General features: G+C 35.4%; 1 protein-coding gene and 1 long non-coding RNA gene across 4 annotated transcripts; one reads left to right on the top strand and one right to left on the bottom strand.

Annotated features, from left to right (window-relative positions):
- Nucleotides 1-1761: 1761 nt before the first annotated feature.
- Nucleotides 1762-25628, bottom strand: LOC123391650. Its single transcript, XR_006606355.1, has 5 exons — nucleotides 25504-25628; nucleotides 22759-22900; nucleotides 5305-5370; nucleotides 3548-3660; nucleotides 1762-2066 (listed from the first exon to the last, which is right to left on the bottom strand). It is a non-coding gene; the product is annotated as an uncharacterized LOC123391650 (long non-coding RNA).
- MYL1 (myosin light chain 1) lies at nucleotides 2890-25935 on the top strand. Of its 3 annotated transcripts, none has more exons than XM_004767021.3 (7): nucleotides 2890-3163; nucleotides 15643-15670; nucleotides 19451-19594; nucleotides 21647-21820; nucleotides 22276-22353; nucleotides 24816-24858; nucleotides 25624-25935. In XM_004767021.3, the coding sequence occupies exons 1-6, from the start codon at nucleotides 3044-3046 to the stop codon at nucleotides 24842-24844; spliced, it is 573 nt and encodes a 190-aa protein (XP_004767078.1). In that variant the 5' UTR covers nucleotides 2890-3043; the 3' UTR covers nucleotides 24845-24858; nucleotides 25624-25935. The 3 variants fall into 3 exon arrangements, with proteins under 3 accessions (XP_004767078.1, XP_004767080.1, XP_044934632.1); XM_004767023.2 differs by lacking the exons at nucleotides 2890-3163; nucleotides 15643-15670 and adding exons at nucleotides 14491-14575; nucleotides 15365-15389; XM_045078697.1 differs by lacking the exons at nucleotides 2890-3163; nucleotides 15643-15670 and adding exons at nucleotides 14558-14575; nucleotides 15281-15389.
- The last annotated feature ends 1814 nt before the right edge of the window (nucleotides 25936-27749 follow it).

Here is a 27749-nt window from a genome sequence, read left to right as displayed (position 1 = left end):
GATTTTATTTTATTTATTTGACAGACAGATCACAAGTAGGCAGAGAGGCAGGCAGTGAGAGAGGAGAAGCAGGCTTCCTGTTGAGCAGAGAGCCCAACATGGGGCTCGATCCCAGGACCCTGAGATCATGACCCGAGCCAAAGGCAGAAGCTTTAACCCACTGAGCCACCCAGGTGCCCCTATTGATACACTATTAATAGCATAAAGAAAAGTCCATGCTTTATTCATATTTCTACCTAATGTTCCTTTTTTATTCCAGGCTTCCATCTAGGACACCACATTACATTTACCCATCATGTTACTTTGGGCACCTCTAGCCTAAAGGTTTCTCAATCTTTCCTTGTTTTTGATAATCTTGACAATTAAAAGTACTTGTCGGGAATTTTGCAGAATGCTTCTCAATTTAGACTTTATTGATGTTCTTCTAATGATTAGACTAGGTTATGGGTTTGGGGGAGAAACCTGTCAAACACTACCTCCACAACATGATCAAGGTTAATGACAATAGTAATATTATGTCAATACCATATCCCCTTGTATAACAAATGAATGGCACCTGTACCTTTGTGAGCTCTGCTCTTCAAACAAAAAGTGCAATGCCAACATATCTACTTCTGTGAATTCATAAATCCAAGATATATAATTGATAACACAAAGGGATTTAGATACATAGTAAGATCAAGCCATTTCCCTCTTCATACGAAATAAAGTATTTTTATTTCAATTTTTCTTTTTCCCTTTTTTTTGTTTTTGCTTTGTTTTGATTTTCTCAGAACACAAAAATCCCTTTTACATGTATATCTGTCATAGATTTTAAGGAATTTCTTACATGAAGCGAAGTATTAAAATAGACGTTGAATTAAGGTAAGAGCTTACCCATCACTCAGGAATTGAAGAAAAACCCCATTTATCTTTTGATAGTCCAAAGGAAAGCAAATTGGTGGATATATTTCTGCTATTTAATAAAGTATTTCTATTATAAAACATAGCATTATTTTTAAAATTCTAATTATTTACATTTGAAACAAGCAATGTACTTAGAAAAATATGTTTGGATTCTTCCTGACTGTCCTATATGTGAGAAACAAGTACCAGTAGCTAATGTAGGTAATGACTGAGTCCTTGGTGTAAGGCAGCAAAGGAAAGAGCTAACAAAAACAGTTCTTCCGGGGCGCCTGGGTGGCTCAGTCGGTTAAACTGCTGCTTTTGGCTCAGGTCATAATCCCAGGGTCTTGGGATGGAACTCCAAGTCAAGCTCCCTGCTCAGTGGGGAGCCTGGTTCTCCCTCTGCTGTTCCCCCTGCTTGTGCTTTCTCCCTCTCCCTCTCTCTCTCTCAAGTAAATACATTTTTTAAAAAATCTTAACAACAACAATAAAAAAAAGCTTCTTCTGGACGTACGTGGATAATATAATCCAGTACAGTCTAGTAAGGAGACTGTTCTTGGGGGCAGATGTAACTTAAATAAACTATTGATAATATGAGATTCTAAATGTAACTTAGTTGTAAGAGTGACCTTCTCCAAACTGGGGAATGCTTTTATATCAGACCAAAACAAAATGGAAAATCGATAATAAAGCTATATCTTTAAACACAATATTCAACAATTAAAATATAAATATGTATTTACATATATACACTTACATATGTATGTGTATATAGGTGTATATGTGTGTGTGTATATATATATACATCTATGTGTCTATATAGATATACACCATATGCTCTTATATATCTAATTATCTAATGTATAAATATGCTCTTTTAAAATCCCAAACTAGCTACTGGGTTTTGGGGGAGGTTTTGTTTTGGCTTATTTTGTATTTTTGGATTTTTTGTTTTTACTAATTAATAACTACTCATGAATTAAATACCCCACAAGATAAAAGAACAATGGTTAATCTTATGCTTCTTTAATAGGAGAATCTAGCTTTGCAAACTGAGGAACCTAAAGACAGAAAAAGAAAAATTTTCAAGTTACTCACCAAAACTCACACCATATTGATAATTTAAGTCCTTTTCTCCTATATTTCTCTGACCGCTTAGATAAAAAGGATATCTTGTCTCCCTGGTATGGATAAAAAAAAAATTCAGGAGATCAGTAATTAGGCTTTATGCCATTTAGGAAGTAAAATAAGTTAACAACTTTGATTGACAGTCATTTTACTATTAGAAAAGCTTTTTGGCAAGAAAGTAAATCTTGCTGTCATTCCATTCCATTTCATTTCATTTTTTTCATTATAGAAAGAAAATTAAGTTATATGAAGTAATTTTGAATTATTTTTCTTTAGCATACAGTTAATTACAATTAAAAAGAGAGAGAGAGAGAAGCAGAATTTGTACTCCCTAGAAGGGAAAGCACTTTACTATTTGATGGGCTTTCCTTATACGTCTGCCTTTTATTTTTAAACGCCACCACCACCTCTTTGCTGACCAACAACTTCTTGCAAATTATGGCAAGGGGTGGGGGTGGAGCATGAGCAAAGGAGCTGAGTGAAAGTTGGTGATACTCCCTGCCAAAATTCCAAGTTGAAATCAAATCCTTCAGTCAAGTTTCTTAGGCATGAAAAAAAGAAAAAAGATTTACAACTTCAGCAGAACTGTAATTGTACCAAGAAAAAGTATCAGTCAATCTACTTTACTGTCACCAAAGGATCTGAACCTGACTTGGTCATACTTCTTTCTCCTTTATATATGGAGGTGGGCGGGGGGGGGGGGGGGTGGAGGCAAGAGGAGTTTAAAAAAAATTGATGAAGCCCTGACCCTTTAGATTCCATTTATAGTCTGAGCCCGAATGCCATCCCCCTTGACTAGCGAACTGTCCAATCCAGCTGCATGTGTCTAGATTTCTATTAGGCACTAAGTGAAATATATATGCACGCCCTTACACCGTTTAACACTCTGGGTCCACCTTCAAAACACTGGGCTGTGGATCAACTGAAGCGCCACTCCTCTTCCAAGAATCATTTTGACAGGTTCTTTTGGAGGTGCTCCTTTTCCTTTTTTTTTTTTTTTTTTTTTTTTAAACCCATCGTTTTAAACAAAATGGCACCAAAGAAGGACGTGAAGAAACCTGCTGCTGCAGCCGCCCCAGCCCCAGCCCCTGCCCCGGCACCTGCCCCAGCCAAACCCAAAGAAGAAAAAATTGACCTCTCTGCCATTAAGGTAACTAAAGGGGTGAACAGTTTGGTCACTGAAACATCTTTCAACAGTCCGAAACTCTAGGAACTTGCAAAGGGGTATGTTTTTCACCAAGAGAGACAGCGTTACTACATGAGCTGGTAGATTGGAGGAGAAAAGAATCCTGATTAGAAAATAAACTCCAGCGTATAACTTCAGTTAAGTCCCTATGAATACGATATTGTCTACAGAACCTGGATTTGCTCTCATTTTGTGTTCTCTGGTTTTGTTTTGGTTTTTTTTCCCTAAATGGTCAGAGCGCAATTTAGGGATAGTAAGTGCAAAGGTGTTTTACCAATACTTAAACCAGCGTTTTGTTTCATTTTGTTTTGTTTGAAATAAAATCTCTGTGGAAACTAGATCCCTTACCTTAATACTGCATCAAAAGGACATTTTTCACCCCTGCTTGTTTCCAAAAGTTTAAAAACAGCTGATGACCCAGTTGTCCTGGCTGCATTTATTGGACAGCTGCTGTATTTCCTCTGAAAAAGAGAAGATTTTTGCAATTCAAGTTAATTCCCCCTTCAGCTTCGCTTAATAAAATTTGATACAACACTAAATTAGATCTCAGTGCAGACAATTATGCACTCAAGTGTTTCAGTGACTATAACTGTCATCTTGTTTATTTATATACAGTATTTAATTCAGAATGTGTGAGCTGCTTCTAAATGAAACTAACCCCCCCCCCCCGGCAAATACTATAAAACTTGGTTATATGGCTTTTAGCTTATGTCTCTGAGCTCTTGTATACTGATCTTTAACTAAGGAGAATGTGATTGATTTTTGCATCCACACTTTGCTGTGATCAAAGTTCTCAAATGCCAAAAGATGATCTACTTTTGGGAAAATGACACAGTAGATGTGCCTGTTACCCCTCAGTGTTGTGATCTCTCAAATGTGCACCTTCTCATTCACTGGGGCTGGACTGGTGGATGACAGTTTGAAAATCTTTATCTAATGAATTCTGCCTTACATGGAAAACTAATGGGTAAAAGGACCTATTAGGTGATCTTCTCTCGAAAGCCAAACGTTCTGTACATAATAAATCTAAATTTTGCTAACTTAATACTGTTTAATTGTAAAACCAAAGCTGACCTATAAACAAATGTTTCATTGAGTATTTTAGTATAATCATGGATTTTTAAAAATACTTCTGACCTAAATATTGACTTGGATCACACTTAGATATATTTCATGACATTAAATACATTCATAATTTTTATAACATTCTAGTTAAGTATGAAATTTTATGTTCCAAAGTGGGAGTGGATTATCAAATATTTTATCTTGAGTTTGTAGGTACCTACAGTCACATTTGAAAAAAGTTGATCAGAGAATCTAATATTGGTTAGGAACTATTCCTAATGAATATCCACTTAGGAGAAGAAATGTATATCAGATCTTCTAATAAATGGTTTTCTACCTAAAAGGCTGCATATAATTCATTAAGAGGAAACCAAATTTTTCATCTCCAGCAATTCTAGTTAATGTATCTTTATAGATGCACACTGACTACATTATACAGTGAACGTGATTACGGCCATGACAATAATTCCAATCATCTGTATTATTTGACTCTCCACTCTATCCTAAGATTAGATACATGAATCAGCGTCAAAGCTGTTCCTCTGTATTTACTGTGATTTATAAGACAATATTACCTCTTTGCATCTAGGATTACAAGCATCTGTAATGGGAGAAAAATGTGCCTTCTTAAGAAGAAAAAGAAATTTCCCACTAATGAATATAGGCATTAACTTTCTTCCCTGAAGAAATACTAAATACTATATATATATTTAGTTTGGCAGTAAGAAGTCTCCAAGAAAAGACAAAATATCACTTTTTTAAATACAGAAACTAAACTGATTCGCTGTTCACAGTCAGCAGAGATGCTCTTTTAAAACTTGAAAAATGGGTTTATCCTTTAATCTGTATGCTGAATGAGTTCCAGCATGGCTAATGTAGCTAGCACAACTACACAAAAGAAGAAAACACTCTTAGAATGTCTCTGTAGTGATGAGACCAGTTCATTACAGAATGAGAGATGGGATGGATCCTGATAAGGATGCAAAGTAAAAGGAGCAGTTAAATGAATGTAGAAGAAACAGGAGGAATTTAACCTTTACCGTTCACTCATATGGTTCACCTAATATGGTTCACTCATATGGTTCATATTCACTCATATGGTTCACCTAATAGAGAAAAAATGAAAAGAACAAGATTGAAGTTAACATATTTTTGTAAAGGAATTTAAATGCCTTCAATGATTTGCATTCATCAATATGAATTCAGGGCACATTTATAGGTATTATAACCAAAGAATGTGGTACAACTTGAGAACCATATAAAATTTAATTTCATCCCAGTAGGTAACAAGGCTAATTAAAATGTACATTAAAACATTTCATATTATGATGCTTTTAATCACTTAATGATGTTTCTAGATATATTACTTCATATAAGATATAAACTTTTTTCAAGCAGAGAAAATGAATTTTAAAGAAATTAATAGAGCTGTTATATGTGTTCATTAACTTTCTGAAAACTCGATAAAGAAAAAATTTAATTGGATTTTAAGCTTTCTTTTATAAATCATATAAGATTAGAAATTCAGCTGTCCTTTAGACTTTGAGTAATGCTGAAGTGTAGGGGTGACTATCTTTGCATAGGACTACAATCTCAGGAATAGTAATATTTAATTCCTCAATACTATTCCTAGCTAATATCTGTGCTCCATCATATATACCATGTTTAATAGTCATATATTTAACCATAAACTCTGAACAATCTTTAATATTGTTAATTAGTTTTATCAATTTCTTTAATGTGCTTTCCTACCCACTTTCCTAGAAATTTAGAACATTTAGAACATTTATTCAATTGTTCTAACACAAAAACTTTGATATTCATGGAAGGAATGCTTACCTGATGTCCCATGCCCATGGATGTTCTATGAGTATCCTTTCCAAAAACACAAAGACTGCTGATATTTGAACATTAGAGTTGCTGTCCTGGGTGGTTCTAAGCACTCTTCGCTTTCAGAGAGCTGACACTTCCAACCATTATGCCCAGGATAAAGAAAAATGCCTGACAAAATCGCCAGTGTAGGAATTAAAATCCACCATGAGTATAGTTGCAGGTGCAAACACAAGAATTAACACCTGCTGCCCAACACTTCAGCCAAGTGTTGAAATAATGAAAGAAAATAAGTAACGAGATGGCTGTGTGCCTAGTTTTTAAAAGATCTTCAATGTGTAAGTAAATGTTTTGCATGATGCATGTCTTGGGTGATATGTCAGGATTGCTATGAAGTGATGAGATCTGGAATCGTGTCTTTTCTTATGGTGCTTAAGTTCTAATTCTTGCTGTATTCACTGTAATTCAATCAGGTCATCTCTGACTAGATACTGCAGGCAATATTACAAAAAGTGGTAAAGGTACAGAATGCATTGACAGAAACTCGTCCAATAACAAATCTCAACAATTTACCATACAGTCGGGGAGATTTAAACTTTCAGTTTACTGGGTAATGTGGAAATAGAGCATTCCCACTAAATATATATGTTTACTGATGGATATCCAGTGGAGGCAAATATTCTGTATATATTGCAATACCTGACTTGTTCTGGTCCAGGTATAGGGTTGTCTGTGTTAATCTACAAATTCTTTTTTCTTGGCTCTAACAAGGCTAATACAAACCCAGTCCCACTTTGAAGAATTCTTGGGAAAATCAAGTGAGGTCATGGTCCACGAAAGGCTTTGAAAATTATAAAGTTATTTGTAATATAATAATAAATATTCACTGAGAATTAACTCTGCCTTATTACTTTATTTAATCCTTAAAACATTATATTGAGGGGTACCTGGGTGGCTCAGTGGGTTAAGCCTCTGCCTTTAGCTCAGGTCATGATCCCAGGGTCCTGGGATCCAGTCCAGGACCATCAGGCTCTCTGCTCAGCGGGGAGCCTGCTTCCCCCTATCTCTCTCTGCCTGCTTCTCTGCCTTTTTGTGATCTCTCTGTGTCAAATTAATAAATAAAATCTTTTTTTAAAAAGCCAAATAAACATTATATTGAGGTTGTTTTTAGCCTCATTTTGCAAGAAATGAATGAATGAATAATGAATTTCAGTAATAACTATAACTAGTAATAACTAGTAGGTGATGGAGCTAGGATTTAACCACTCAGGCCAAATCCAGAGTCAACTGTAGTAATCATATCCTAAACCACCTCCTGTTTATGAAGAGAAAGTTACTATTAAGAATGCGTGAAGAAAGGGTGCTTGGGTGGCTCAGTTGGTTGAGTGACTGACTTTTGATTTCAGGTCAAGTTGTGATCTCAGGATTCTGGGATTGAGCCCGCCAAAAGGCTCCACCCTCTGCAGGCAGTCTGCTTGAGGACTCTCTCCCTCTCCCTCTGCCTATCCTCCCACTTGCATTCTTTCTCTCTCTCTCTCCAATAAATAAATAAATAAATCTTTTAAAAAGGTTTGTGAAGTGGGGGTGCCTGGACAACCCAGTTGATTAAGTGTCCAACTCCTGCTTTCATCTCAGGTCATTATTTCAGGGTTGTGAGATCAAGCCCCATGTCATGTTCCATGCTGGGCATGAAGCCTGCTTGGGATTCTCTCTCTCTCCCTTAGTTAAAAAAAACAAAAACAACAACAAAAAACCCTAATGTGTAAAGAAGCCTTTTTTTATTCAGAAGGGTGTGAGGTAGAGTGGATCTCGCATCACCCTGCACCACCCTGTGTAGCCAGTGGAGGGAGTGACAGGCACATGTCAGAGCAAGTTCACCTAGACTTTGACCTTGGCAGTCCACTACTCTCCCGTTCTCCACAGCTCTCCCCTGCCTTTGCACATGTTGCTGACAGGTTGAGTGTTCTCTTTTACAGCTAGAAGGTGGGAAGATTAGGAACCCAGAAAGACTCCTAGTCACTTTGCTCCAGCTTCCTATAAAAGGTTGAACATGGAGCATGGATATTTAAAAAAAAAAAAAAAAAAGTTGTTATGAGAGTAGATTAGTTAGTAGTTGCCAGGGATGGAGTTGGGGGTGGGGGAAATGAGTGAAGGTGGTCAGAGGGTACAAACTTCCAGTTATAAGATGAATAGGTTCTGGAACCTAATATACAACATAGTGAGTATAGTTAACAATACCGTATCATATACTTTAAAGTTGTTAAGATCTTTAAAGTTCTCACCACATAACACACACACAATTTTTTTTAATTTTAAAAAAAATGTGACATGATGAATATATCAACTGTCTTTATTGTGGTGATCATTTCACAATATCAAAATCATCAGATATCAAATCACGTTGTGCACCTTAAATTTACTGTTATGTCAATTATATCTCAATACAGCTGGAGAAAATAAAATAAAATATCAAAATAAAGTAAAAATACCAAAGTATTTTTAAATGATCTTAAATGTAATGAAACAGACTGAATTTTTAAAATAATTTTCATTTTTTAAATAAAATATACATCATACCAAAACTGGATCTCCAAATTTTGCCATCAGGCTAATATTTTAACAAAGGTTAAAGGTTAAAGGGATCTTTGGTTAAAGGGATCAAAGGTTAAAGGTATGGGATCTCTATTTTGCTTACAGATAGATAGCATGATTGAAACTGGGAAGAAATATCAACCATATGTCATTTAGAGTAATATGTAGGAACATAATGCCACATGTATAACAATTAAATCTTAACCTTAACTAGCTAGAGGAAAAGAAGTAGAAAAATAATACATATTGTCAATTTCTGATTAGAAAAAATGGGCAAAAGCATTTATAAGTTGTCTCTAAGTTTTCTTTATGTAATTTTAAGAGTTTGTCTTTTTTGAGGCACCTGGGTGGCTCAATCAGTTAAGCGTCCAACTCTTGATCTCAATTTAGGTCTTGATCTCAAGGTCTTGAGCTCAAGCCCTGCACTGGGGATTGTGCAGGGGGGTTGTGCACTGGGGGTTCTAAGCTGGGTGTGTAGCTTATTTAAAAAAAAAAAGAATTTGTCTTTTATACCCTGGCCTTTCAATAATATGAATTAATTTTTACTATAACTATAATGTGACAAATTGCAGTATCAATCCATTTGCATTGTGAATATGACCTCAGGAGCAAATAAAAAAAAATTATTTGAGACTACCACTAGTATCAAGTTTCCACTCTCAAACATCTATGATGTACAAGAAGAGAACAGGTGGAATGGAGTGGGAAAATGCTAAAGGACATTCTGTAACTCTCTAAAATTATATTTTGAATTACATGTAACTGGATAATGTCTTTGCAAAGTAAAATGCAGTTTAGAAAGGAACAGATACGCTCGCCAATTAATAGTGAATAGCCCTTTTAATTTTAAAGATAATGAAATCTTTGCAAGACAAGGAGACCACAAAGTGACAGTGCCAAATTTAGACTCTTGACATTTTAATGTTGCAAATGAACCCTCTGGCAAGTTGTCTTTAGAAGTCATTCCATAATTACCCAGCATTAAGCACCATCTGACTCATGGAAATTATGGAAAGGATTATATTTAGTCTGCTGATCCTACACTTCTGCTTCTCCTCATACTGAAATACTTTTTGTATGAAAATAAGATCTGCTACAGTTTGTTTCTACATCAACTTCTACAGTTTGTTTCTCACTCCAAATCAGAATTTGGAGGGCAAAAATTGCAATATACAAGTAGTAGTGGCTTTAATTATACTAGTTAAAAATTTAAATTATATGGACGATAAATCTTTGCTTTTCTGGTCATAAGTTAATGATAGTGAGTCGAAGCCAGAGGACAAAAATATACACTAAAGATAAAACCACATCTTATACAACTTTATATTCCTCCTTCCACTGGGGCAAGTGAAGTCTTTGTATCTAAAAAGTGCTCAATGGTACATTGTCTCTTGTTTATAAAACATCTGACTCACTTGAATATAGTGTTATGAAATTACATTTTAACTCCTACTTATCTAAATTGCTTCAAAATAATGAAAAATATGAAGATGTATAGACTTAGGTCACATTTTAAAATTTTTATTAAAATTCACTTGGGCTTCGCATTAATTCTTGTAGGTGTGAATTGTGTTATTTTAATAATTCAGCCTTGGTCCAATGGGACCGAATTCAGTTGACTTGTCCACACTTTTTGAGCACAGAATTACTCACTTCCCCTTTCTGTTCAGATCAATGTATCCAAAACAGCCATCTATTCTCTCGTATAATAGACAGGCTGAGGTGGTATTGTATTCTTAATTTCTTATTGTTCTTAATTTCTCCTTTTTATATCATATTATAGTCACGAGCCTAAGTATATCTTTTGTTAAGGTAAGAAACAGAAATGCTATGAAAAATATGTATCTCCTTTAAACTAAATGAGTTATTCTGAGGCACAGAACTCTTTATTTCCAAAATAGTATTTCTGCTGGCCTTTTATGGTGAGTCCTGGTAACTCTGAGATTAGAGTGAAACTTAATAATCTAAATTTTCTTTAGGATTTGTATACATCCTAGGTCTTTAAAGGCCTCTCTTCCTGGTATTAAATTAGAGAACATGCCTCAATGTTTTCTTACATGAATACTAGCCCTGGTGAGATTAACTTCTTTAACTTAGCCTTACCAATCATTAGCCTCATTCTGTCTTGCAGGCAAGATGAAGTTGTTTAAAGACTATAGTCTGTGTCCCTTCCTCAGGCATTTTCACTCAGTAATCAATGTCACAGATCTCCTAGATGCTAAAGCTTAACCTACAGCAATTTCAGAGCCTATTTGATTAAATTAATTTTAATATTTTCCCTATAAATTAATTCCTTCTATATACCAGAAGCTTTATCTTGTTTTTAATAGGTTAACCGGACATCATGATTACTAATAGAAAAACACTTCTCAAAGTGAGGAAAGATCTGTAAACATTGCAATAAAAAATCCTTTTCAGTACCACCAATAAACTACTATTTACCTAAATCCAATACCAAAGAGCATATGAGTCACAAACATGTGAAATGTAGTTATTATACTAACAGTCTAATATAGGTATCAAGCTAAATGGAAAACCCCATGAAAAAAGCAAATCAAGTGTTGGCAAATTAGAATTTCTGATCATAAACTTTATATAAAATGGAAGGAAATATATATTATTTTATATAAAAGTAATAAAGGCACATATATCAATAATTCAAAATAAGCAATGGGTGTGTCTAGTATGTGCTTGGCAGTTCTAGGTGCTGGATGTGTAGTACTGGGGGAGATTATATGCACCTTCTGCAGAATGGAAGCTCTCTGAAGGAGATAAAGAAGTCTCTTCCCTCGAGGAACAGATATAATATCCTAGAGGAGAGCTCATGTTTGAAGGAGGAAGTTACTATACATTCATTCTAATGATTTTAATTTATTGCAAATCTACTGAACTAATATAGGCAAGGTATTTTTTTTTAGCTTTACGGGGAATAAAATATAAGAATAAGGCAGGGACAACACTCTAGATGGCAGGAACATATTGGGGTGGGCCCATGTCCAATTTGCATCACGGACAAAGATAAATGGCTTTCAGTAATAGCCTGGCTTTCCGGAAGTTTACAACCAGGAAGGTTAAACATCCTTCAGCTGGAAGAAAAGAGCTGAGTAAATAGAGAGAAAAAGTTCTTTCAAGAGGAAAGTCCTTTTTACCAGGACTTTGGAGAGTTAATTTCTAAGAAACAGAAATGAGAAGAGAGCATTCCAGATAGAAGAGCCTTGAGTCTAATTTTTAAAACTAAGTGATGGCACAGCAAACTGAGTCCAAAATCAGATGACATTTTGTATTTATATCATGCCTTGTTCAAAGAGCTGATGACTTCATCACTACAACACCAAGAAAGGGATGCAAGAGAAACTTTTCATCATTTGTGAGTGTACCAGAGATAAAGTAACATTTCCCATTTATTCTTTGAGCACAGCATTCATGTTTTTTATTTAAAACTATAGTTTATTCTCTAGGATGGACTACACTATAGCCTTTTGTACTGTTGTCAATAACTTGCTTACATGTTTACTTTGATTTTCAATAGGTACAAAAAAATCTAAACTCTGATCTTCTCTATGGTAAAGATATACAGAGAAAGTAGAGTGAGATAATATGACAACTGCTTGCCACTTCTATTTTAATAATAGCATACCTTTACATCATATCCAGGTGGTTAGGAATAGCTTATTTATAGCATAAATACAACTTTTTAAAAATGACTTTCTAGTTTACTCCATAGATTTTATACAAATTGTCCATATTTATACAAATTCGAGGACACACTTTTCTACTCAAAAAAAAAAAAAAAAGGAAAGAAACAAAGAAAAGGAAATGAGCATTATGTAGGGCAAATTATAGGCATTCTGTAGGGCAACTTTGATGGATTTATTTTGTATTATTTGTAGTTATTAATTCTACTAAAGATCTGTATTAGTTCTCAATATTAATCATAGGACAATTCAAATTTAATGACACAATACATAAATGTAACTACAAGTCTAAAAAGAACACAAAGAAACATGGTCTGCTTTCATGCCTTGAATTTGAGCATCAAATATCGCGAGACTCCAGGATTGATGGAGGGAGGTGGGCAGGGGAGGGGCTAAATGGGTGATAGGCATTAAGGAGGGTATGAGCTCTAGGAATTACACGTTAAGTGATGAATCACTAAATTCTACACATGAAACCAATTTTAGCATATATGCTAACTAACCTGAATTTAAACAAAAACTTGAAGGAAAAAAATCATTAGACTCCAAGTTATACAATTATCAAAGTTGACAAATTTCTACTTTTGTTCTTCCCTTCCATTCCTCGTAATAACTTAAAGCACTTACATTTTTCTATTAACTTCCATTTCTCATAAACTCTCAAAATGTCTTTTTATGAAAATACATTTTCCTAGGCAGTAATATTTTTTAAGTCATGTTTTTAATCCTCATTTTGACCCAATGAGATTTTTTTCACTACTTGTAAACTTTGGACAAAAAGTAATATGAAAAAAAAAAAAAGAAAGTGATATGCATTTCAATATTGATTTCTTCCTAAATGGCTTGAGGGAAAGCTGCAAAGCATTCTTCTGCCCCGCAGGGAGAGACTTCATGCTTGTGGTGACCATTCCTATAAAAACAATTGCTGAGGGTGCCTGAATGGCTCAGTTGGTTGAGCAACTGCCTTCGGCTCAGCTCATGATCCTGGAGTCCCAGGATTGAGTCCCACGTCAGGTCCCCTGCTCAGTGGGGGTCTGCTTCTCCCTCTGACCCTCTCCCCTCTCATACTTGCTCTCTGTCATTCTCTCTCTCAAATAAATAAATAAAACCTTTAAAAATAAAAAATAAAATAAAATAATTGTTGAGATTGCACTTAAATCGAAATTTATCTCCAACATTCTTTATACTTATAACCTGCTTTAGTTATGAAGAACACTAATAAACATGTCGTCTGAACATTAGTGGACCTTCTAGGACTGATCTTCCTAGGACCACTTTTCACAGTACCATTCTAGGAAGAGAGTTGCCTCCTATTTTCAAATAAGCAGCCATGAAAACCCCTTACCAGCCAATTCCTTAGACATCTTTAAAATCCTCAAGTATAAGTTGACGTTTGACAGCCGCTGCTTTGGGTCTTTCTGGAGACCAAGGGTGGAGGAAAATACCCACCCCTCACGTAAAGTAAGCGAAAGGAGAATGGCGAAAATGGAGTCCTAAACCACCGCTGGCTGAGATACACTCTCAATGCCTCAGAACACAACTTCCAAAAGAGTGGTCTTTAATGAGAGCCTTCAAGAACAGACCACATTTTCACATGGGTGAACCCTAAGAAACACAAAGAATATGCATGGCCTTTTCAAGTCTTCTGCACTTGACCACAAAGGACAGAGCTCCAGAGGATGTGCCTTCTGTAGTCATTGCCATCTGAAACCCCAAACCAGTCCCATCCCCAAAATTCCATTAAATACCAAAACTTGCTGACTTGTGGTTTGCAAAGTCCATAATTCACCAAAAGAAGGGGTCAGCCTGAGTGTGAGGGAAATTCTAAGCTCCTCTGCCACTGAACAAGGAAGAAGCTTCTTAAAAGAAGAGGCTCCAAGAGACCATCTCAGGGATGAAGACCATAAAAGTACTGACAGGCTTCGGTCTCATTATGGCTGTCCACTCCCAGATTCTGGTTGCCTAAAAATAGCCCTCGGGGTGCAGAGCCCTCCTTCCTTTTGCCCTAAGAAAGCTAAAGAACTCTCCAAGAGGAGTGGCCGCTTGTCTCTGAAACCTGATGCTAGCTCTGAGGTCACACCTTTGCCAGCAATAAAGGCAGCCTCAGCAAAGGCGTCCCCACTCAGGGACTGGAGCGGCCCTCAACTCACTCTTCAGCTTCGCCGCTGTTCCGCAGCCCAGAGGCTCTGCCATGGTGGGTCCTAGGAGAAAACGGTTTGTCCGTTAGAGGAGGATATAATCGTGCATATGATCTTACTGAGTAGAAAGGCAGTCAAGGAACAGAATTGAGGAGAGAACATATTCGGTATTATAAGTCTATAGAATCTGCGTTTGGGTTTTTTGTTGTTGTTTTTTTTTGAGGTGGGGTGAGGACAGAAGACATTAATTCGAGCTGTGATGCTAACTGAAAATCATACACCTTACTCTCCAAAGCAGTACTTTATGCTTCATTAACTTTTGCTATATCATGTAAGGTTTATTATATCTAGTTAGGGGGTGAGGGGAGGAGTGGGAAGTGGAAACTCCTAGTATAGCAAAATAGTGTACCTTTAAAAACAGTCTGATGAAGGTAGCTAAAATTAAGTAACCTACTTCCGACACATCAAGCAAAAATCTACTAGTCAAGTAGAAGAAAGACTTAAGGAAATCTTTTTAATGCAGTATATCTGTATTTCTGAATGCATTATCTGTATTAGACATATCTTAAATACATCACAGGCTACTATATTATTCCAGGAAGTTATCTGACTTAGCATTTGTTGAATCATTGATTCATTGATTAAGTTACAGAGAGATGTTCCCTGACTATCTTTTGCAATAGTATTTTTCCTAGATTTGAAAGTATCCTAAGGCAACCTTCTTATTCTATGACACCTACATGTCTTCCTAAAAATCTCAGAACAGAGAGCACTCATTCTTCTGTCAATGCATTCGAAAGAGTACTAGTTGTTCCTTTCTTTCTCCCTCTCTCTCGCCACTGCAGTCCTTCAGTGCTGACCAGATTGCTGGTAAGTGAATTGAGCTTCTCTACTCCACATGTAGGCAGAACACTGCCTAGTTTCTGAAATACCCCTTATTTCTAAGGCATGTTACTGCGTGGCTCAACCTGTTAGTGTCTAAGCTATGCCTGAAGTCTGAAAAGTCGGCTTACTTTTGGAGCTTACTTTGAAGATTACTCAAGGAATGAGCCTGGAAACACTTAAAAACCAGGACATTTTTGTTTGGTTAAAATATTCTTTGTGGTTAATTTCTTTCTAACAGATCGAGTTCTCTAAGGAACAGCAGGATGGTAAGTTTAAAAGATACAGTTGTTAATATGTGCACACTCATAAAGATGGCATGTGAGAAAACTGACTCCTTTGGGATGAGATTAGCTCTTCCTAATTATCCCCACTGGTGTTGCCACTCTAAATATAAATGCTCTCGATCATTCTAAGTTTTCTCAATGTGAACCCCTTGCTTATAATCAGTAATCAAAGGTTTAAGCCAAAAAAAGACAGATACCATAAATTAGGTCCTTGTGTTCACTGATTTCTAAATAAAACCATTTTGATACAGTAGCCAATACCATATATATTACCCCGAAAAATGTTGTAGGTTATGAATGGCTAATCTGTTCATCAAATCCCTAAAGAAAGATTTGGCAGGTCTGAATTGTTCAATTTAGAAAATAATATTCATTGTGAAACTGCCCAATTACCAAACCTACAAAATTTCATGGTCATGATAGTGAGTTGAGAGAAGCAGATGAAGTGGATAAAAATAAAAATGAATTCAGAAACAAAGACAGAGGAGTAGTTTATCATAAAGCTGCAAGGAACATTGGACATCTCCTGGTCCATCTTTAAAGATCAAGACAGGCTCTCGAAGAGCTGATAAGCTGATAAGCTAATACCCAAAGTATTAGTAACAGGATTGGCATCTGGTATAAGTTTAAACTAATGAGAAATTTCATAAAAACAGTTACTACCTGGAAGACCTCAAACTCTTAAGATTCAAGAGAATCTGAGTGGTTTCCCTAACATTTCCACTTTTTTCTCCTTCAGGCCTTTGGATCCAAGAGATCCCGTGCCCCACAGGATGTGTTAATTCTCTAGAAGTGTAGGGGAGAATGTTTTGTTGAGCCAAAGTGGCCCAAATTTGAAGAAATGGAGACAAAAATACATCTCTAGAAGGGAGGGGGAGAAAAAATTTAGTTAAATGATAGCATCTAAATTAGGATATTAGTCATAAAAATTACTATGTATATATATATATATGTTGTGATATATAATATATAAAAATTATAAATATAGGTGTTTGATAAGTATGTATATAAATACTCAGTTCTCTATCTAAAAAAATTCCACATTTTTAGTATGTTTCAATGTCTATAATATTCATGTTTGGACATCAATTAAGGAAAAAAGGGATATTTGCTGTAGTAGAGACTCACATTTATCTACATCATAGGTGATAGTCTCATGTCAAGAGATTAGGTGATTTGATGGCTCAGAACTCAAGAGCATTTGAAATTATACTACAAAGGGCTATTTTTTTTATATTGAAACCAGTGGTAATTTTAGTATAGTTTGTTTGACTCTTACTGCATTTTTAACTAGTAATGCTGCTACATTATCAGCTACTGCAACCCAGTCCTCTTAAATATCTCAATTATAGTGCCATTTTGACTACGAAACTATGGTGGGACAAAGCAACAGAAGACTTAAAAACCCTTGCAGGGACAGAAGGACTCACCATTGACCATTAAACCTATAACTACATATATGAACTAGGTTTTAGGTAGAGAGGTTCAGGAAATGTTGGTGTGGTAGACTGGTTTTCTCTTGTGCCAGGAAAACAAAAGGAAGCATTTAAAATGTATATGTAAACACAATGCTTTCAGAAATGAATGAAAATTTCCTCTGTTTCCTTCCTTGTTCAGTCCTTAAAGAATTTCACTCATGGCTGCTCTATTTGAAAGTATCACAGATCCCAAGGAAAGGGAAAAAAAAAGAAAAAAATATCCCATTCTAAAGGTTTATGTCCTGTGCTATCCCGTAGAGTTGCCACTTGGCCACATGTCGTCATTTAAATTTAAATTTTTGTTAATTAGAAATAAATACATTTTAAGAATCTATTTTCTCTGTTGTGCTGGTCATATTTTAGTGCTCAGGAGCCACAGGTGGTTTTTGGGAAACCCACACCTAGAACATTTTGATTGTCATAAAAAGATCTAGAACAGTGTTGGTCTAGCCAGGGACTGTCAAGTTTTTTTTTTGTAAAAGGCCTACTTGTCAAATGGTAGACTTTATTGGGAATACAGTCTCTGTGAAAACAACTCAATTCCATAAAAACAGCCATAAACAATACATAAGAGAATGGGATATTTTCCAACCAGCTTTATTTTACAAAAGCAGGTGACCAGCCCCTAGGTAGTAGTTTGCTAATCCATTATTCTAAAATCTTCAAGAGAATAAGTCTTAAAAATCTGAGGTAGGAAGAGCAATAATCTTTCTGTTGTAGGTGTTTAAATCAATGAAGGGTTAATGTCAGAGAGATTCTGTTACAGCCCATAAAATCCTATTTCTATATCTGCATCTGACCAGGGTAATAGTGAGCCCGCTGAGCAATCTGCATGGAAGCCTGGAGCCAGTAACAAGAATAGTTCAGTTTCACATGTCCCTTAGAAAGATGAAAAATAATATTTGAGTAATGACCCCACCATGTCTACAGCATGCTTTTTAGTTTAGGGGGATGATCTTTTATAGTCAAATTGCATAGAATCTGAAGGGGAAATTTTAGCAAACAATGACGACACAATCTATAGTTGATTGTGAATATAATGTCTGTGCAACCTTAGATCAAGGGATGGACGGATGCTAAAACAGGGTGCTGAGAAATCTATCTAGATGGATCTTTGGATCTGAGGCCACTAATGGCCTAAATACATTGCTTTCAGCTCTACCAGTTCCTTCACAAATGGTTTTTTTAGTGTTGCTGGGATTAACTCCAACAAGTTGCCATCAGTACTTTTGGGTTCCCCAGAAAACTGAATTATATTGTTAGGAATTCAAGTTGAAATGTCATTTCGGGACCCTTAATCCATGGTAATATCCTTTTCTGTCTCTTTGGTATACACATCTTAATTCTTGGTTAATATAATTGTGAAAGGCCAAAATTGTTCCATCAACAGAGAAGGACAAAATTTAGGGAAAGTTAGCATTAGAGTAATTGTGATAAAAATAGACAACAGTAAAAATATGTACTTACATGTACACACATATAAGTACTATGAGACCTAGAAAAATCTGAATGAAATTCGTGGAGTCTATCAATGTGAACATTCTGGTAGTGATAGTACACTACAACTTTGCAAAATGTTACTACTGGGGGAAACTAGACAGTATTTAAGAGATCTCTGCATTTTTTCTTAAAATTGCATGTGAATTTATAATTGCCTGCACAAAATTTTAATTAAAAATATATAATTAAATTCTAAAGTTAATATAGCAACACATTGTCATATGTATTATCTGAAAAAAGAGTAAAGTTTAAAGAGATTATCATCATGATAGATCCAAACAAATATTTCCCCTTCTGAAGTGATTACACCAGGAGCCTATTAAAGTCATACACTGGTTAAATGACCCTCTAAAACTTAGAAGTTTGTTTCTCTTTTCTAATTTTTTTTTCCTGAAAAATGAAGTTACTCCTGAAGATAACTAGCAAGGGGAGAGTCTAGGAAATTTGTATTTTAAGAGGAGGTTTTCCTAAATAATTTGCGAAATCTGGGTTAACCTCCTATAACACAATCCTGATAGAACATTTGTTTTCTTTAGACTTTATTAACTTTTTTTTTAAGTTGGAAATGGTTTTAAATGGTTTTAAAGCAGTCCCAAAAAGAAATGTCAAAAAGGATGGTCAATGGCAGTTTGAGCTAGGAAAAGGGAGAGTCCAAAGATAACTTGAATCATTACAAAAGTTGGAAAACAGAGGAGAATGTGAACTGGATCCTTGATGAAGTTAGGGTAATTTATAGTTCCAAAGGAGAAAAAAAAAGCATCCTAATGCTTCTTGCTTCTTGCAGAATTCAAGGAGGCCTTCCTCCTGTTTGACAGAACAGGTGAATGTAAGATCACCTTAAGCCAGGTCGGTGATGTCCTTCGAGCTCTGGGCACAAATCCCACCAATGCGGAGGTCAAGAAGGTGCTGGGAAACCCCAGCAATGAAGGTAATGAGATTTTCCAAGCAGCTGGGAAGCAAGCTCATGTACACACATGAGAGAAAGAGAGAGAGAGAGAGACGGTGTGTGTGTGTGTGTGTATGTGTATGTGCCCATGCACATGTATGTAAGAGAAAGAGAAATTTATTGAGAAATAAGGTCCACAGAAGAGACTTTAATTTGCTCATGATGGTAAGTGTGTTTCTTGGCTGTCTAGAGTCTCAGTTTTTTCCTCAGAGAATAAGTTAACCTTCCTTTGAAAATTTGTAAGCATGATAAAATTTTGTGCTAATGGAATAATACCTAAAGCTAACATTGTCATCATCATCATCCTACCTATGTTCTTCATTGAAAGATTAATGACTGAAATAAGATCCAAATCTGCACATTTTTTTTTCAAACCTTCAAAGTCAAAAACACATTTTGACAAAGATGTTAAATATCGCTAAAACACAACACACTTTGTAAGCAACTCAGTAAATTACAAAAGCATGATGACAAAAGCCATGGAAATAAAATCTCAGTGCTCTCAGGAGGTTGAAAATACCTGCTGACCTGGCCCCGTGCTCTGTCTGTGACCCTCTTAAAAGTAACTTAGCTCTTTTAATTAAGCATCGACAGGATGCCGTGGTAATTAAGAGTATTTTCTATTTCCCGAGAATTACAAGAAGACTTAAAAATCTAAGTCCAAACCTGCATTCAGTATTCCCAAGTAAATCCTGGGACGAAAAGACAGTGAGATATGTAAGTGGTAACACTGTAGCAGTCATTTGCTTGATACAGTAAACCAGTTATTAGTCTTCAAAAAAAATGTTCTGATTCCAATGGTTCATGGCAAAGTGTAAGTGTTTATTGGAGAATACCACCCTGAATAAAAAGGATGAGACAACACTGAAATTTTTTCAAGTAGATATTTGGGCTATTTATCTTTGCCATGAGGGGAAAAAAGAGGGGAAAGCAAAAGGCAAATAATCTCATTTTCCCCTTGATAACTGAAAAGACTTCTAACCTCGTTACCAAAATTTGGGGAGAGGAATTTGATTTCAAAGAAACCCACCTCTTAAATCAATCTGCTGGAATTTTTCTTTAGAGGGAAATGTCCAGGTAAATCACGCAAAAGTTAGCTGTGAGCATGAGATAAAGCGAGAGAGCAACAGCCAGATCTTATTCTGTAGACGCCACTTTCTAACTTACCAAAACATCCATCTTTTTAGAGTTATTAAGTAATTGTTCATTTATTCAGTGGTCATATTTGATCTTTTTAATATCATTCCATTTTTATTCTATGAGGAAAGACTAATAAAAGGGAATTTTGGTTTTAGGGTAACTTAACTTTATCCATTCAAATCCATCGGGATAGTCTGCTTGATACTTTTGTTGTGAACACAATTTACTTACCATACTGAAGAAAACCTTGCCATCCCCAGACCTCTAAACTGCAAAGAAGTCAGGAAATCACAAGGAATTTGACATGCACACTCCCCTCATAGGCTTCTTGTTAATGTTATTTAAAACTTAAAGAAATTGAAGGCTCTACAAAAGCTCAGGACAAAGGAGGCATATATTTTAAAGTTAAGTTTTACTGTATTTAATGCTTATAGATTTGTTGTGTCAGTATATATTTTCCATTCTTTCCCTACTATTTATAGAAAATATGAAATTGACAATACTAATAAAAAGTAGCTAACACTTATTCAGCACTCAGTTTGTCCCAGGTATTATAATAAATTTTGCAGGTATGATCTCATTTAGTGCTCACACTAAAACTATGAGGAATCTCTATTTTACAGATGAAAAAGTTGAGGTACAAAAGGATGAAGAAATCTGCCCATGGTCACATAGTTGTAAATGGTGGGTTGGGGATAAAAGCTTCAGCATGAGGACTCCAGAGCTCTTGCTATTATCTATTATGCATTTTTTGTCATCAGCAATTTACCAACCAAAATTTAAGCTATATGAAGATATTTTAGATCCTCTGGAATGAACTTTCAAGTTTAATTTGTGATCCAGGAGTGACATTTTATGGTAGCTAATACCTCTCCAAATTGCAATTTCTTCCAGAGATGAATGCCAAGAAAATTGAGTTTGAACAATTTCTGCCCATGATGCAAGCTATTTCCAACAACAAGGACCAGGGCACTTATGAAGACTTTGTTGAGGGTCTGCGTGTCTTTGACAAAGAAGGCAATGGCACAGTCATGGGTGCTGAACTCCGCCATGTTTTAGCCACATTGGGTAAGGAAAATTTATTTCAGTGGACTAAATAGGGCAGAATATATAGGAAAGGGCATGACATAGGGGATCAAGCTCTAACAAAATAGGTAGGGGCCAAAGCTACAAGATGAAAAAGAACAGTCCAAAATTAATGACCATTTCCATTGGCCTCAGTGTCAATGAGTTTGTTTTGGGGAAATGGTTAGCTTAAGATACTAGAAATGAATAAGTAAAGTAAAGCATCTTAGTTTTTATAGAATAGAGTTTAGATGACCAGGGATAATATGTATTTAATTTATTCACTTAAAAACAATCCACTGACAATGTTCCTCTGTACCAGAGGAACAGAATGGGCTTGATTTCTATCCTCCAAGAGCTTATTCATAGCCTCTAGGAACCCAAAACTGATCACTTATGATGGAATTTAGAAAATAGCCTCTGACCTTTTTTCTGAAAAAAGAGTTTTATTTCCTCAGGTGAAAAAATGAAAGAGGAGGAAGTGGAAGCTCTGATGGCAGGTCAGGAAGACTCCAATGGCTGCATCAACTATGAAGGTACGATTTCGCATGCTCAGTGCTTATAGCAACTCTCAGCTGATTGTGTTGCTGATAGACTCCTTCTGATCTTGAAACAACTTCCTTGTCTCTGCCTCTTTTATTGAATATACCCATGTTCTTTTTTTTAATCATCAATTACACAATAACTCTAAGAAGATATCCTCTAAGAATCTAAGATTTTTATTCCAGTGGGCTTTGACTCTCCTATGCATTGTGATACAGCTTAAAATGTGTTTTCACATGTATTTTTTCTTGTTAGGTCTTTATAAAATCTCTGTAAAATAGACAGGGTTTGGTTCAGAATAAAGTATAATAGAATATTAAAGTTGGAGAGATCTCAAAATCCTTTACAGTAAACAATTATGAAAATGAGGAAATTGAGGGCTAAAGAGGTCTACTTACTGAGTGAAGGCCAAATCGTTAATGAAAGGGCTGGGGCTAAAATGTCACTTATCTCCTTGTCTGGTTTTGCTTAAATCAAAGTCATCTCGTGGCCGACCATCTATGTCCTGCTACCGAATTCCAGCAGGCTCACCGAGAGGGTCTGAAAAACAACACACCCACAAAATAAAGATGCAAAATAAAATTACATGATACAATTTATGAATTTTTAAATTTCCAATAAATTGAGAAACTTATCTATCCTCCCAAAAAGACTAACCTGGCCACTTTTCAACAAAGCTATGCTGATAGCTTTGATGTAAATGTAGACTTAAGAAGTCTAATGACTTGGGAAAAAGTAAGAAAAGAAAAGCAGAGAGAAGAGGAGGGAAGGAAAGGAGCGAGGGGGGAAGAAGAGGAAAACAGTCAGCTAAGCACATCTTCACTGCCGATCTTGATTAAACTTTACTTTTTCCCATAAATAACATTTTACATTTGGTTATTGCTATAAATACATAAAAGAAGAATCATTCAATAAAAATTGTTTGGACAAGTGAAGAGTCATCTAGAAAATAAAATCAGACCTGGATCTCATATCAGAATAAATTTCAAACGGTTCAAAAATTTAAATGTAAGAGCTAAAAGCATAAAAGCCATAGACAAATTATTTTATAACTTTTGGAGTGGGAAGGTGTTTCAAACACTGATAAGAACCCAGAAGGCATTACAAGTTTTGATAAATGCAACCACATAATTTTTTTAAGTTCCATATGGCAAAAGCCACCAGAAGCAAAGTCAAAAGACAAATAGCAAACCATAAAAAAAAGCAATCAGGATCAGCAAAAGCTCATTATCTTAATTAAAAAAAAGCTATTGTAGATTAATAAAAAGACTACAGCCCAATAGAAAAATTAACAAGTACATAAACAATTTGCAGAAAAAGAAATAAAAATATCTATAAATATAATATGCTAAACTTCACTGCTATAAAAAAATGCAGATTTCTACATGGAGATACCATTTTTCAAAAAGATAATTGCCAAAGATTAAAAGTTTGACAACACTTTGGGTTGAGGAGAGGGTATAAAAGCAGGTTATTTCATGCATTCCTGTTGGGAATATCTATCATTAAAATCCCGATATGCCAGGCGCCTGGGAGGCTCAGTGGGTTAAAGCCTCTGCCTTCGGCTCAGGTCATGATCCCAGAATCCTGAGATAGAGCCCCGCATCGGGCTCTCTGCTCTGCAGGGAGCCTGCTTCCTCCCTCTCTCTCTCCCTCTGCCTGCCTCTCTGCCTACTTGTGATCTGTCAAAATAAAATAAAATAAAATCTTAAAATAAATAAATAAATAAATAAATAAAATCCCGATATGGTGGTATAGTATTAATAATTCTAGCAAATCTACATCATGCAATGTGGTTTTTAGATGTGCTTGCACTCAAGTGAGATGAGTGGTTATTCATTATTATAATAACTGTGTATTATTCATATATATGTGGTAAATATTCATTTACTGTGTTGGTAATATTCGAACAATTTAATGTCCACCAATGTAGGATGTATCAAAGAGATATTGGTATACCTACAAAATGAAATTCCCTACAGTGCCCAGCCCCCCCACCCCACCCCCCGAAAATGATGGTCTTGTTTATGGTCATTCAGTTAGAAAGCAAATGCAAAAGAGTTTGTAGAGTATGCCACCATTAGGGTGAAAAAGAGCTTTAGAAACGGATATTTGTATTTTCTTATACATGCATATTAGCCTCACCCACTTTGCTGTTAAGAGAAACTAGGTAGATGGGAGACACTGGTGAGGAACATTTCGTTTTTGTTATAAGCCCTTTCATACTCTTAAAATAAATTTTATCCATGAGAATGTACTACTTCTTCAAAAAATGAAGTTTACAAAGTCAGGGGAAAGGCTATGAACCCAGGATGAAGAATAGTGAACTGTACTGAGCTTAAAACAATAAATGCTCCTGTTACAGCTAAGAAAAATTAAGATTGAACTTACTTGCTAAATCTCTTTTATTAAACTTGATGGTCGTTAACTTAAACTGTCTGTATTATGCCCACAGCTTTTGTCAAGCATATCATGTCCAATTAAATGGAGCTTTCAAGGTAAATACCCTTTTGTTTTTTATTATATAAGGCTTTCTCAATATTGTGTTTTTAAAAAATTCAACAGCTTCACTTTAAGTGCTGGAAACATAATTAGTACTAGTTTTTAGTTAAAATTTATTTACATTAACCAGAAAATATCAACTCCTTTCAATTCATTTCATCTCCTGAAATTGGTTATTTGGAAATAGAGTATTTTGGGGGCACCTGGGTGGCTCAGTCGGTTAAGTGTATCCTTCGACTCGGGTCATGATACTGGGGTCCTGGGACCGATCCCCACGTCCGGTTGCCTGCTCAACAAGAAGACTGCTATTCCCCCTGCTCTCTTGCTGGTGCTCTCAAACAAAACAAACTTAAAAAAAAAAAAAAAGGAAATAGAACATCTTTGTATGAGTATAGAGCAAAAATTTCTAAGATCTTTGCTGCTGTCTTAGTTTTGATTGTACTGTAATTTTGCAGTGGAAATTCAACAAGCCAGAGACTAGTTAATGAAGTTAGCAGGAACATCACACTAATAAAAGTATGACCCTAATTTCTTTGAATAATTGATATAGTTTTTAACAATTACTGCTCTAGAAAACCAGGTTATCACAGCTTGAAGTTAAGCACTTGCATCTAGGTTGTTACAAGTATGAAATGGCTTACCATCGAAGTGCTGGTTCGTTTGTGCTTTTTCTTCTTTTGCACTTCACTTTATTTCCTCCTCAGCTTTCTCTCTGAAAAGATGCAATCAACATTTAACTCAATTTCCCTTTTCCTTTCCAGATCAAGCATTGTTTATGAAGACTGGCTGGAACCTTATTGCAATAACACCCATGACTTACTGTCCAGAACTGCTTACCATCATTCAGAAAACAAAGCAACGTGGACCGTTCTAGACTGAAGACTCCCTGTACTTTTATACATTTCACGTTCCTCTCTGAATTGTATTCATACCACACAAATCAAGGGTCTCCTGCTCTACACGAGGATAAATACTGACAACCTCAAATTCAAGCACTACTCTTCATTTTCTACTTGGGGTCAATGAACAGCCTTAAAATACGAAATTAATAAATAATTTTGGTCAGTCTGGAATGCTCAAGTTGCATTGTGTTTTTTTATCTTCCTGCTTAGAGAAAGTAATTTTTAAATTTTCAATTATTTTGTTACTGTACAGAATATGGATGAATTGTAAACTTTTAGAGGAAAAAAATCACTGCGGTCTACATACCAATAACAAACTGAATACTCATCATCGTCATCATCACTGAAAAAGTGAGATAGAGAACTGAGCAAAGTCAGGATCAGAGACATCTTAATATGAATTATCCAGGTAATTTAAGATTAAAGCAGATTTTTTCAGTTTTGTGTAAATCGTCATATAGGTGGGTTAACCTTATCACTTTTAGTGACAATCTGGCCTATTCATAAGAAAAAGGCCTAATAAGCTATTGCTTCTTCTCACCGAATGTCCTCAAGGTTAAAATTTAAATACCTTTCAGCAGTTATTAAAAAGAACAACAACAACAAACTTCTGCAGATAAAATTATTACTCAGGAACTCAAGATCCTGTCTACTAATATTCTCCTTTCTGCTAGGATCCGTGCTACCTTGCATATCCATATCCCTGAATTTTAGTTCAATCTCCTAATACATGTCCTAAATGGTAAGACCAATGGTTAGGAAAGTTCAGAGGGTAAACTTACTTTGCCATCTCATAATGCTATCATGTATCACTTTTTCTTTAGAATAGAGGCAGAATTTGCAATAACCAACTATGCAGAAGAGAGGAAGTAATAAATAGTTCTTTCACTCTCCAAAAAGACTTCTATAATGTATAGGATTATAAAATCTCTGAAAAATACCTGCCTGCCTATCCATTTTTGGAAGCTGAAACCTTTTCCTGTTGTTGGGCGCTTTAAGTCAATGTGCTCCTACCATCTTTAGTGAACATCACTCAGATTCCAGCAGGCAACAGTTTCAAATTGACCCATGTTTTTGTAGCCAAGATAATGTTGAGATATCACAATCCCTCTTTTAAGGAAAATTCATCATGGCCTTAAGATCCTTAAGGTCATGCTTGCCTAAGAATAGGATTTGGAAATTTTGCATGGCACTGTCCAATACGACTTGCAGTAAAAACAGAAATGTATATATATATGTACATTGTCCTATTTGGTAAGCACTAGCCACATGTGCCTACTGAGTACTTGAAGTGTGGCTAGTGTGACTGTGAAATTAAACTTTTAATTGATTTCAGTAGCTAAATGTGCCTCATGAGGATCATGTTGAAAAGCATTAGGTTTCAATATATATTGAACAAACAATCTATATTTGGTTGTTATATCAGGCAATACAAAATATTTTTTTAAAATGATGAATGTTAAAAAAATAAAAAATAAAAAATAAAAATGATGAATGTTCACCATGTAGAAAAGTTGACTGGTATAAATAGGCCAATCATGAAAGATTCATTTTTGTTTTGGAATATGTAGCTAAATTTCACATCATCTATTTCTTTAACATTTTTCAATTAGAAAATGTGATGTCTAAAAGGTACTAACTTTTTAGTCTCAAGCTTCTGCTTTAATGCTTTTCCCTCAAGACCTTATAAAACTGTTTTAACTCCCAGTGGAATAACATCTTGTACACTATCATGGGACTTAACCTTATTAAATTACCATGTGTGAAATGCCCATAACTCAAGTAGTAGCAGGTGCAAAATAGAGTAGCAGGCAGAAGAGTGACAGTAATTTTAACATCTACACCAGCTGGCAAAAACAACAGGTGCTTAATTCTTCAGTCTTTAAAAATAACTTTTGAAAGCCCACGCTGCATAAGCAAATATTTTCAAGTTTGTTTTTCTAACTACCTTCAAGTTACCTCCCTGAAAAAATGTAATATACATT

Source organism: Mustela putorius, unplaced genomic scaffold (genome assembly GCF_011764305.1).
Source record: "Mustela putorius furo isolate JIRA1106 unplaced genomic scaffold, ASM1176430v1.1 tig00000275_pilon_pilon_pilon, whole genome shotgun sequence".
Lineage (NCBI taxonomy): Eukaryota > Metazoa > Chordata > Mammalia > Carnivora > Mustelidae > Mustela > Mustela putorius.
This window is presented reverse-complemented; position numbering and strand designations above follow the sequence as displayed.

Excerpts from the sequence above, each read along its gene's own strand:
- MYL1 (XM_004767021.3), top strand. The coding sequence starts at position 3,044 with ATGGCACCAAAGAAGGACGTGAAGAAACCTGCTGCTGCAGCCGCCCCA. Across the intron at positions 19,595-21,646 it reads GGGAAACCCCAGCAATGAAG|AGATGAATGCCAAGAAAATT; the intron begins GTAATGAGATTT and ends AATTTCTTCCAG. Across the intron at positions 21,821-22,275 it reads CCATGTTTTAGCCACATTGG|GTGAAAAAATGAAAGAGGAG; the intron begins GTAAGGAAAATT and ends TTATTTCCTCAG.